The 12,970-nt window shown below is 38.3% G+C and overlaps 1 protein-coding gene across 1 annotated transcript; it reads left to right on the top strand.

Moving 5' to 3' along the window:
• Positions 1-4,959: 4,959 nt before the first annotated feature.
• Positions 4,960-12,618, top strand: LOC120417699 (kinesin light chain). The gene is made up of 2 exons (XM_039579845.2): positions 4,960-5,536; positions 11,298-12,618. Exons 1-2 carry the CDS (start codon positions 5,219-5,221, stop codon positions 12,528-12,530), a joined length of 1,551 nt encoding a protein of 516 aa, XP_039435779.1. The 5' UTR covers positions 4,960-5,218; the 3' UTR covers positions 12,531-12,618.
• The last annotated feature ends 352 nt before the right edge of the window (positions 12,619-12,970 follow it).

Below are 12,970 nucleotides of genomic sequence, written 5' to 3'. Positions count from 1 at the left end.
AAAACATGGTATTTTATTTAGTATTACCGAATTACCGAACAAGTGTTTTTTGTTATTGTTGATCACGCCTTCCGTCTGATGGGGAAGTAAATGTAAATAAAGCAATTGCCTCAACAATCAAGCCTTCAAACACCTAGTTTCGAGTAGGAATCTCGCAATCGAGAACGCCAAGGCAATGCTGTAGAGCGAATAATTTGATTTTGATTTTGTTTTTTTTTTTTTATTCGTATAAGGCTGGTACAAATATTTTTAAAAGTTTTTGTCACCCCCCCCCCCCCCCTTCAAAATTGGCCCGAAAAATCAGGGGGCAAAAAAAATATTTTTACAATAAACTTCAAAATTTCAATGAAAATTCAAGTGCAATAAGCTGAAATCAAATTAAAATACATTCTCCTGCGTTTTAAATCATTTTTAGCATATTTGGGTTTATTAAAAAATCTTAAGTTTTTTTGAAAATTTTCGATGCAAAATCTTTTTTTTCGATACAATTTTTGTTTTTGTCAGATCTTAGATTTTTTGAAAACTAATGATTGCAAAACAACTGAACTAATGTAAAATGCATTTTAAAACACTTTTTTCATTTAAATGTGAAGACTATGGCTTGTTATTTAATTATTTATATTTTTTTATTTTTTTGCCCCCCCCTTGACCTCGGCCAGGGCCGAGGGACAAAAACTTTTTTAAATATTTGCATCGGCCTAAAACTAATAATCACTTACTGAGATATAATCTCCAAAAACTACACTCAACCCCCGGTGGTTGGTCACTTTTTCGTTTGACACTTTTTTAGTTTGTACCCCGTTGGTTGGTCAAAGTCAAACTAAAAAGTGACGAACTGACCCTTTACACGGCGCTCACGCACACTATCAAAACAAACGTTTGATAGTGTGAGTGAACTCCGTGTAAAAGGGGTGTCAAACTAAAAAGTGACCCCGTTCGTTTGACAACAGTTGGTGTCAAACCAACGGGGTTTGAGTGTACGCTGAAGTGATTTACAATTCTAAAATTCAAAATGGCGGTGGTAAAATATTGAAAAAAGAAAACATTCTGTAACTATTAAATTAACAACTATTTATTGATCCTTGCACTGTAACTTGGATTCGGCCCGAACTTTTCTCTCGCACTTTTGACAAAAAAAAATCCAAAAACTTGGCAACCAGCAGTTGTTTATTTACATTTCCGGTCGCATTTTCCACCAAACTGGACATTCGCACTTTAAAATTGCGATTGACAGGTGAGCAACATCGGCTCGCTTTGATCATTTTCAAGTCGCAATAGTGCGATCGATAGCAATAATTTAGTGCGAAGTCCAAGTTAGTGAGAATTGCGCAATATTTTCAATAAAATTAGATCATAGAACTCGAATATGAGCAATTCTCTACGAAATCGGCCAATTTCGATCATTTTTATTTTTTGTATTTTTATATTTGGCTCAAACTTTGTGGGGGCCTTCCCTATGACCAAAGAAGCTATTTTGTGTAATTGGTTCTCCCATACAAGTCTGCATACCATACACTTTTGGCTGCTGTCCATACAAAAATGGTATGTAAATATTCAAACAGCTGTAATTTTCGAGGAATTTTCTGATCAATTTGGTGTCTTGGGCAAAGTTGTTGGTATTGGTGAGGACTATTGAGAAAAAATAGGAACATCAAAAAAATTGGCTATTTTTTCACAAAAACTCAGTTTCCCAAAATCTTGATTTTTTATATCTTGACTTTTTTTTGATAAGGTCCTATAAACAAAAGTAAACATTGAGTGTATCCCGCTTACTCCGATGGACTTTGACATAAGGTGTGAAAGGGATACACTCAATGTTTACATTTGTTTATAGGACCTTATCAAAAAAAAGTCAAGATATGTTTTAGAGGCAAAAACCCGCAACTTTTGAGCAAAAGAGAAGTATGGTCTAAAAATCTGCCGCCGAGTTATGATTTTTTGAAAAAATCGAAATTTAATGCAAAAACAAATTTGCCTTAATTTTTTTTTCCGTAAAATTAAATTTGCAATCGAAAAGTACTTTTCAGATTTTTTGATTAAGGGCTCCGTTTTCTAGATATTGAGGTTTTTTTTTTATTGGAAGGTTGTACACCAAAATGTTGGAAATAATTTTTCTTATCCGAATCCGGCATAAGTTTTATAAAAAATGTTGATTTTGAAGGTGAAAAAACATTTTTTCTAAAAATCATAGGTTTACGCTATTTGTTCATAGGTGGCGACATGTGTCTTTTAGCTTTGCTGCAAATCCTCTATAGCCACCGATTATTTGATTTCAGCGAAATATTTGCAGTTTTCGATTTTTTTAAATAGTGACCATGAGTGACCATTTCTGTTTTTTTAGGAGTTTAGGAAATTTGCTATAAAATTGTCTTAGAGACATTGAAGATTGGACCTCTGGTTGCTAAGATACAGCAGCTTAAGGAAAAAGAAACAGGAAAATTTAAGTGGGATCCCTTTATCAAAAAATCTGTTATGTACTTTTCGATTGCAAACTCAATTTTACATAAAAAAATAGGTCAAATTTTTTTGCATGAAATTTAAATATTTTTTTCCGAAAATCACTTTTTCCATAATTTTATTACTCAGTGGCAGATTTTTTGATCATATTTCTCTATGACTCAAAAGTTGTGGGTTTTTGTTCCCTAAAACATATTAAAAAATCTCGAAAATAAAAAAATACGTATTTTGGGAAACTGAGTATTCGAGAAAAAAAATGTTAATTAAAAAATCTGCAAGTTATTTTTTTCCGTGTACCTATTTTTTTCTCAATAGTCCTCAACAATACCTACAACTTAGCCGAAGACACCAAATTGATCAAAAATTTCATTCGAAAGTTACAGCTGTTTGAATATTTACGCACCATTTTTGGTGTGGACAGCTGCCAAAATTGTATGACACAAAATAGCTTCTTTGGTCATAGGAAAGGCCCTCATAAAGTTTGAGCCAAATAAAAAAATACAAATAAAATCCATTTCCGGTTTCAGTACAGAATTTCTCATATTGCTAATTTATAAAATTAAAGAACTTTCCAAAAATGCGGTATTTTGTGAAAAATTTTGTATTTTCCAAAAAAAAACTCTAATTAAGTGAAAAAGTATACAAAATTTGGCTTCGTTTGATACCCATACATATTGCAATTTTATTTTTTTTGTATTTTCGAAAAAAAAGGTATATTCTGATAATTTTAGTATTTTCAAAAAAAAAACTCAAAAAAGTGAAAAAGCATATAAATTTTTGTTTCGTTTGATACCAATATTGCAAATTATGAAAATTTTACTACTTTAAAAAAGTACGGTATTTTGTGAACAATTTTGAGTATTTATACTGTGAAACCGCCTACATTTTCATGAAATAAAATCTTAGTGAATGCATTGGAAATTCAACCTGCTAAATATGGTTGAGTCGATTTTGGAAAGATTTTTCAAATATCGAGTTTTTTTAGAGGTTCTATAAACACATTTTTTGCATTTTGGGTGTTTTTGAAACCGCTTTGAGTCAGGGGTATTCAAAAACATCCAAAAAGCAAAAATAGAAAATTGTATTTAAAGGACCTTTTAAAAAAAAATATCTACAAATTACTTATCGTCTTTTACACCTAACCAAAAATCATGATTTTCTGAGTTCAATCGAGGTTTTTAAGCGAAGATGGCGTTCGAATGGTGAACGCCCGAAATGTCAAAATCACGCAGTTGAAAAAGTGTGCCATGGCATGACAGCCACATTTTTTTCTAATGTTGGTGCTACTGCTGATTTTGACATTTCGGGCGTTCACCATTCGAACGCCATCTTCGCTTAAAACCTAGATATCCCACTTTTCATACGAATTTTTCAGTTCAACCCATATAACCATTTTTATGGTTGTAGCACCTGAACTCAAAAAATCGTATGAAACAGTGGGATATTGAACTCAGAAAATCATGATTTTTGGTAAGGCTGTATCGGCGATAAAATTATCGAATTAACGATAGATTATCTATCGTTATCGTCCCGACGATAACGATAACCATTACCGCTATCGTTAGACGATAAAGGAGCGATAATTTTATCGATTAACAATCTTGGTAAATATTGGGTCCTAAAATTAAGCTTTTTCTGAGAACAATGACCCGCAAGATTTAAAATCTAGAGTTTTTTTTGAATAGGTCCTATAAACATATGGAAGACAATAGAGCTTTATGACGTTTCGCGTGCGCACACTAGCGCACCATTTGATTTTGCTGCCTGACAAAATTTAACCTCACTTTTTTTTCGTGTACATACACGCAATACATACGCACGTAGATTGCTCTATAGTTTATAAGTCCTTTTCAAAAAAACTCTAGAAATGTATGTTTAAATCAATTTTTAAAAAATAACTTCGTGGCCCTTCTTGACAGAAAAGGTCCTACTTGACAGCTCGTTCCGAGGTTAGTTCCAAGGGGACTATAGTTGATCCATCGAAAAAATGTTGTCTTATCCATGTTTTTTTTTTCTTTTTTTGCACTAAAATAAACAAAAAAGTGATTAGAAATGGTTTTGAACCGTGATTTTTACCGTTGTACATGAAAATTGACATAGGGCTTTAGGACCCTATTCATAGTTTGATGCGACACCTGAACGTGAGTCTTTGTACCAATTTTAGATTGTCAGACGCCATTTTTGCCACTAGGCGTCGCCTTCGTTGTTTTCATCTTTGTACAGGGGTCTGCAATTGATTCTATTTTCATAGCCAACATAAAATTAAAAATAAAATTTGCAAACGTAAAATGGTTGGACTTTTTCGCGTAAAATTTTATCACTTTAAGTAGATCCAAGAGTCAGATTTAATTAGGTAATAAATTATAAAAAAAGAACTCTGCTCTTCGTCTCCGCTTGCATTTTTAATTTTGCTAAAAGTTTCTATCTGTCAAATTTCCCCAAACTTTGACACCCCCATCATCCCCCTGGTACACTGTCGTCGACGCGAGAAGAGAGTTCAATAAAATTAATCATTGATACAGTTTCACTTCGCTGCAGTCCGTCTGCTCGCTGCTCGAAAAAAGAAAAGAAAATTTTCACTTCGTGTGTGTATTTTTTCCAGCCCCTCTGGAAAAAGTGTGTTCCGTTTTCCCGTGAAAGTGTCCGTGCGCGCGTGTGCCCCCGGTGGCCGATTCTCCGTGAAATCTCCTCGGTGTGTCTGTGAAGTGGCCACAAAAATTGACGACTTGGAGTGCGAAGGCGAAGGCGACGACGTTCCGGAATGACCCAAATGACGCAGGAAGAGATCGTGTCCAACACGAAAACGGTGCTCCAGGGGCTGGAGGCCCTCCGGGTGGAGCACCTGACGCTGGTGTCGAACCTGTCGGAGGGCACCGAGGGCAGCAAGCGTGAAATCGTCCGGCAAAACATCGAGAACATCGAGCTGGGCCTGGGGGAGGCGCAGGTCATCGTCGTGCTGGCCTCGCACCTGCAGAACATCGAAGCGGAAAAGCAGAAGCTGCGGACGCAGGTGCGCCGCCTGTGCCAGGAGAACGCCTGGCTCCGGGACGAACTGGCCAACACACAGCAAAAGTTGCAGGTAAGAGAGAGGAGGAGTGAGCGAGGGAGTGGGGGAAAGCCTACTGCGACCATTTCCCCCACTGAGAATTTTGGCTCGAGCCTCGAGTCGATCTGGCTCGAGATCGAGCCTGAATCGAGTCGAGGCTCGAGCCAAAATTCTCAGTGGGCCGTGGGCCGTGACGCCGTCGTGTAGGGGTGCCACGAAAATAATAACAACAACAACAGCAAGACAAGGCGACGAGACGAGAGTCTTTTTTCCAAGGCCACTTTTCTGTATTTGCGCAGCCAAAACATCTGCAGTGGTTGTGGGAGTCGAGCCTGAATAAATGAGCACGATTCTGCGCACATTCTAATTGCATATATCTTGACTTTTTTTTGATAAGGTCCTATAAACAAATGTAAACATTGAGTGTATCCCTTTCACACCTTATGTCAAAGTCCATCGGAGTAAGCGGGATACACTCAATGTTTACTTTTGTTTATAGGACCTTATCAAAAAAAAGTCAAGATATAGATTATCGCTTGCAGAACTGCGGGTTAAAGCAGCAAGTGCAGGTTTCCTTATTTGCCTGAATGGTTTAAATTAACCGCTTAACCATTCAGCATTCACTTTCGTTTGTTATAGTTCTGAAAATGTGAATTGAAATGTAGGGTAAGAAAATCCTGTTTTATTTATATTTGATTTGGCTGACTGGTTACATGTCTATTACTTGGTAAGCAAAAATTTTATTCAGACGACAGCTGAGGCTTGTTAGAATTACACAATAAATAAAAAAACAATTATCAAGCCCCTAAAAGTCAGCTCCCGATTTTCACCTCCCCTTCGTTCCATCGCGAAATTCTCAGCAAAACGAATTGATCACTTCTCGTTTTGATACACAATCTCGTGTGACATTCTCTCTATCTCTTATTCCCACATTCACAATCATCATCAAGTGATAGTTTTTTTTTCTTTCGCATTCGCATGGAGATGGTGATCTTAGCGGGTTGCAGATTGGATTTCGTCATGTGTATGTGATGATTGTTCATACGACCACTTGTTCTTGCCGCTGTCGGACGTAAAACACTAGCCTCTACGAGTTTCCTTTCTTCTTTTTCCCCTAGACGGGGCCGTGTTAAAAATCGGTTACAATGTCAAAATATCGCCGAAACGCCGTCGTTATTGACTAGTTCATCACCAACAACCTCGAACTGGATCTAAAAAGAGTTAGAAACATCCGACTCAACAACTTTCGAAACCACGTCATTATCGAGCTAGGATCGCCGGAGGAAGCTTTGGATCTAGCCGAACAGCACATCCTCCGGCATAAGGTAGGATGCAGAGGCCAAGTCTTCCGCATACCGCTTTTTCCCGGAGGACGACGCCGTTCAAATTCGTGTCCACGAGTTGCTACCGCATAGGCCGAGCGATGTAATTATTAAAGAGGTCTGGCGAGAATATTTCCCAGGTTGTCTGGATGTACTTGGAGAAGCCACATCCCTTCTTTATCAAGGTAGAGAGGAATTTAATTAAGTTTATGTCCCTAGTCAAGGTTGTTAATCGATAAAATTATCGTCGATAACGTCTAACGATAACGATAATTCTATCGTTATTGTTATTTCGATAATTCTATCGGCGATAATCTTATTTTTAAAATCTTTTTAAAATCGACTTACCTAATTCAACCAAATCATGTAAAATTTTCAATGCTTTTATTAAGAATATTTTTTTTTTTTTGAAGATGTACGTTTTAAATCTAATCTAATCTATCTAATCTAACACAAACGCAGCCAATCCGATGAAAGCATGGTGGAAAGTCTTGTGATTAGATTACGCCCCAAGCACTTTTCTTGTCATTATTATTATTTGCAGTACATCCGAGAACACCCGAAAATGTATTACAAAAATTAAAGCGGCCAGCCCTACTGCGTTGTGTTTGTCGCAAAGAGGATTATGAGAACGGATCACATTTCACAGATTCTACAGGGGAGGAAGGATGCGTGGACATACCGTACCAAACGCTCTTGTTTGTAGTTGTATATGCATTATGCTATAAATGGAAATATTAATGATATTTTTGCTAATTACCTTGAAACCATGCTGTTAAAAAAAAAAATGATTAATCATTTAGTTTTAGAAAAGGATATTCGACTGCATGAGCATCCCTCGCTTCGGCATATTCGACGACGACTTCAAAATGTAGTACTTTACAAAGTGTAAATACTCAAAATTGTTTACTAAATACTGTATTTAAGTAAGTCGAAATTACTCAATTTTCATAATTTGCACTCAAATGTACTTATATTTTTCATAATTTGCATGCATCAAACATAAATTGAAATTTTGTATTCTTTAAGTAAAATTTTGCTTTGTTTGAAACCATGCAAATTATAAATGTTTGAGTATTTTCAAAAACTTACGAAATTTAGTAAAAATTGCAGTGATTTACAAATTAAAAATAAAGTGAAAATGCATTAAAAATTTCGCCTGCTTTGCAAATTTAATTTTTTTTAGTATTTTCGAAAAATACAGTATTTTGTGAAAATTTTAGTGTTTCATTAAAAAAAACCTTAATAAACTGAAAATGCACATCAAATTTCGCTTCGCATATTGCAAATTTTAGTATTCAAAGAATACGGTATTTTGGGAAAATTTTAGTATTTTCTAAAAAAAAACTAATGAAGTGAAAAGGCATCCAAATTTCGCTTCGTTTGAGAGTATTTATACTTTGAAACTTACTACATGTTCAATTAATATTTTTTTAGCAAAAGCATTGAAAATTTAACATGATTTAGTGTTGTGAATTAGAATTAGAAATTTTTTAAAAATTAGTTATCGTCCATTATCGGCGATAAGATTATCGCCGATAGAATTATCGTTATCGAGCCTCGATAATTTCATCGTTAACAACCTTGGTCCCTAGATAAACTTTGACAAATATTTGAAACGGCCTATAAACAATCACAAAAGTACTTTTTTATTCCAAAATTAATTTTACATCCAAATGTTTACTACTTACAGTTACTTACTATTGCCTAAACCTAAAAATTCGAGCCAGGGGGTATCTCTTGAGAATTTAAAAAAATAAAATTTTCTTTCACCCTAACACAGTAGCGACGACAGTAGAGGTGGGCAAAAAAAGAGCGAGCTGCTCAAAGAGCGATTCTTTTTTAAACTCCGGAACCGTTTCAAGATGGCATGATGTTTGTTATAAATATAAATTATTGAATTTCCAAAAGAAATTGTAATATTGATATTGTTTTTAAGAATTGAAAATGCAATTTCAAATATTTCAATGTATGTATGTATGTATGTATGTATGATCCCCATACCCGCAGGCAACTTGGTCCCGAAACACATGTGAGCGCTAGGTGAACAATTCGATCATCTTTTACTCCGTAATCTGTACACCCACGTGCATAAGTTTTTTTTGCACGAATTTTAGTGCTACAAATACCGGCGCAAAGAATAAAAAGAAACCCCTCCCCAAGCACCGGAAATTTGTAGCGGGTGTAGGGACACTTTGTATAGACGCCCTTGCTCCCATCACGTCACTGAGGGTATGGAGCGACGAGAAATTAATAAGCATGCCTCTCTAGTCGAACCTTCATTAGAGAAGCAGGCAATCCACATCACAGCGAACGACCAAAGGAACACCCTACCGCGTATATAGTAATATTGGCGTGGTTTGTCTACTGAAGTGTATGGATGTTAGAGTGGATGAAAGTGTCAAATGAAAATAAAAATGGAAAGCTCTCACCAAATACGAGGAATCTTGTAAACAGCTCAATTCCGATCGCCTCGCAGCATGACACTTGAAACTTCACAACTCTTGATTTCCTGCCTTGATCAGCAGAACCTCCGGCAGCAGTCCTGGTACCGCACGAATGCAAGCGACCCACAACTTTAAAGTGGCTGGATGATGAACGCTACCCACATCTGCTTGGACAATTCTTGAAAGACGTGGAACCACAGGAACGCTCTAGCTGGCCACTTTGTGAGGTTAACAAGCTTCTGACTTTCTTGTTGCTGCTGACATCTCCTTCCGGTGGAGCAACTCTTCCAAGTCGTGGAAGACGTATTTAAAAAATTTCACAAAAACTCTGCTTGTCACTTCCACCACTTAAACTATAAATCCAGAGTTTTTTTTGAAAAGGACCAATAAACTATTGTCTTTCATATGTTTATAGGACCTAATAAAAAAAAACTCTAGAAATGTTGATCCGGAAACAGTAACGAGATCTCCGGATTTTGAGAAACTTTGCACTTTTGAAGACAATTAAAAAGGTTAAAAAATGACAGCAATCAAAAACGCGTCCGACCACGGGCACAGATTGCTTCGATCCCCCCTACAATTTCAAATATTTCAATGCTTATAAAAATGAATCCCAAAAGTAAATGATTTTCTAAACAACATGATTTTTTTTCCATCCAAAGCCTACTATTTCATTCGTCGGTGAAGTATCCCATCAATCCTTTTCCCCTTCCAAATCCGGATATCTTGGAGGTCGTCAAAGTTCTTAGGCATCTCTATAGGGTATCCAATCATCAAATCCCTCCCCCAATTCCCCCGTTGATCGTGAGGAGTCGACCAAAAGGAAAAATGAGTGGTAATGTGTCATTCGGCACATTCCTGACGCATTTATTTTCCTTATCGGCGCCAACCTAGCTTTTGCGAGCTTTTTGCTCGGCTAGAGTACGGTCAACCAAGCTAAGCTAACATGAATTTATTTTCATTGTACAACTGATGGTACATTAAAGTATTACCGGAATACAAATATGAGCATTTCAAATTGCATAACTTGTAAAAAATTACCAAAAATGTACTGAATAGTTTAGAGATATTGGAAAAAATAAAGCCTTTTGTCAGATTAAACTTAGGGCGTTTATAGACTTTATCGATTAAATCATAATGTAGAAAAGAGTTCACAGAATATTTTTTCCAAATAAAATATCAGCATTAGTTCAATTCTTGCAGAAATAAACGCAGTCTTAAAATTAATAGCAATTTTTCCAGCATCCTAGATTTCAGTTTGGATGCCATTCAATTACTCGAATGTTTAGGTTCGAGTAGAAATCTTGACATAGAGACCACCAAGACCTATGGTTTCCAATGGCATCTTCTCGTTTTCAGTTTTTATTTTTTTATCAAATAATTTATAAAGGTCCAATGTGAAATAACTTATAAAATTACACGATTCTTAAAAATTCTGTTCATCCAAATTTTGAAAAAGAGCGAAAGAGACGTTCAAAAGAGCGGCTCTTTTTAATGAGCGAACGAAACTGAGCGGCTCCTAAAAAAGAGCGGTTTTACCCACCTCTATAGACGACAGTAAACGCACACGAAGTTGAAACAAACGATATCGAGCTCGACACTCAAGCAGCCGACCGACTCTGACACTGACATTGCGTGTGTGACCGATCGAACTAAAGCACAATATCAAAGCCAGGATGACGTAGGAAAGGTTAACTAAGTCACCAATCGCTTAAAATGTGGAGTGATCAGATTTAAGAAGTTTCTATGTAGAGTTTTGATGAGGGTCAAAACCCATTTTTTTTGCCTTTTGGGGTTTTAACTATACAATATAGTAAATTTAAATTTAAAGTAGTACAACAATTCACTTTTAGAAATTTTCAAAACTATGTCACGTTAGCTTGCATCGGTCAATGGCCATCAAATGCGCTGTAACCAATCAGTCGAAACAAACAATAACCGTTAATTGATACCCGCCCACCGATGCAATCGATTCACCTTCTTCACACAAAAATCTCGCTTTTTTCCTCACCGTTATAATTGCAGGCCTCGGAGCAGTCGGTCGCCCAGCTCGAGGAGGAAAAGAAGCACCTGGAGTTTATGGCCTCGGTCAAGAAGTACGACGACAACCAGGAGCACGAGGAAAATTTGGAAAAGTCTCGGTCGGATCCGGTGGTGGAGCTGTTCCCGGAGGATGAGTCCGAGGAGCGGCAGAACATGAGTCCGACGCCGGCGAACCAGTTTGCGAACCACGCGAACGCCGGCTACGAGATTCCGGCCAGGTTGAGGACACTGCACAATTTGGTGATTCAGTACGCGTCGCAGGGTCGCTACGAGGTGGCGGTTCCGTTGTGCAAGCAAGCGTTGGAGGATTTGGAGAAGACCAGTGGCCATGACCATCCGGATGTGGCTACGATGTTGAACATTTTGGCGTTGGTTTACCGCGATCAGAACAAGTATAAGGAGGCGGCTAATCTGCTGAACGATGCGTTGGCCATTCGTGAGAAGACGCTGGGGGAGAACCATCCGGCGGTGGCGGCCACGTTGAACAATTTGGCCGTGCTGTACGGGAAGCGTGGTAAGTACAAGGACGCGGAACCGCTGTGCAAGCGCGCGCTGGAGATTCGCGAGAACGTGCTCGGCAAGAACCACCCGGATGTGGCCAAGCAGCTCAACAATCTGGCCCTGCTCTGCCAGAACCAGACCAAGTACGAGGAGGTCGAGATTTACTACCAAAGAGCGCTCGAAATCTACGAGATGAAGCTCGGTCCGGACGATCCGAACGTGGCCAAGACCAAGAACAATCTGGCCAGCTGCTACCTGAAGCAGGGCAAGTACAAGGAGGCGGAAGTGCTGTACAAGCAGGTGCTGACGCGGGCCCACGAGCGCGAGTTTGGCACCATCAACGGCGAGAACAAACCGATCTGGCAGGTGGCGGAGGAGCGCGAAGAGAACAAGCTAAAAAACCGCGAGAACACCCCGTACGGCGAGTACGGGGGTTGGCACAAGGCGGCCAAGGTCGACTCGCCGACGGTCACGGTGACGCTCAAGAATCTCGGCGCGCTGTACAGACGCCAGGGCAAGTACGAGGCGGCGGACACGCTCGAGGATTGCGCCCTGCGGAGCAAGAAGGAAGCGCTGGATCTGGCCAAGCAGAGCAAGGTCGCGAAAATTCTGGGCGTCCCCGAGGGCATCGGTGGTGGTGGCGGTGGCCGTCAAAAGATGAAGGACAGCGACAAGGATGACGACGAGTCGGTGCGAAGGACCCCGAAGCAGTAAGGGGGTGCCTTCCGCGCGATATCGAGTTTGCAATGTTAGAGACTATGGTTTATTCGCATTAATAAGTATTTATATGTATACACACACATAACACACACACAGACACACAGACACACTTACGATAAACACACAGGACAGGAGACACTTGCACGATTCCGAGCAATTATCATTCGACAAGTGAAGAGTACATGTTTGATCACGCTGCTTTTTAGTGTATTTTTTAAAATTGTTTGAATTGTACGCCTATTCAATCAAATAAATATACTACTGGATGACAAATAAAGCTTAAAAAAACTAATCTTGTTTCTTTCTTTGAAATTTGAAAGAACACCCAAAAATTCATTCATTCATCAACATATTCGCACTGAATAAAAAAAATCACGCACACAAGTGCATGACATTACAAAACAGAAACACACAAAGAGAAGCATGCACAGGGC

Source organism: Culex pipiens, chromosome 1, assembly GCF_016801865.2.
Source record: "Culex pipiens pallens isolate TS chromosome 1, TS_CPP_V2, whole genome shotgun sequence".
Taxonomy (NCBI): domain Eukaryota; kingdom Metazoa; phylum Arthropoda; class Insecta; order Diptera; family Culicidae; genus Culex; species Culex pipiens.
Note: the sequence above shows the minus strand (reverse complement) of the source record. Positions and strands in the feature narration are given on the sequence as shown.

Excerpts from the sequence above, each read along its gene's own strand:
- LOC120417699 (XM_039579845.2), top strand. The coding sequence starts at position 5,219 with ATGACCCAAATGACGCAGGAAGAGATCGTGTCCAACACGAAAACGGTG. Across the intron at positions 5,537-11,297 it reads ACACACAGCAAAAGTTGCAG|GCCTCGGAGCAGTCGGTCGC; the intron begins GTAAGAGAGAGG and ends TTATAATTGCAG.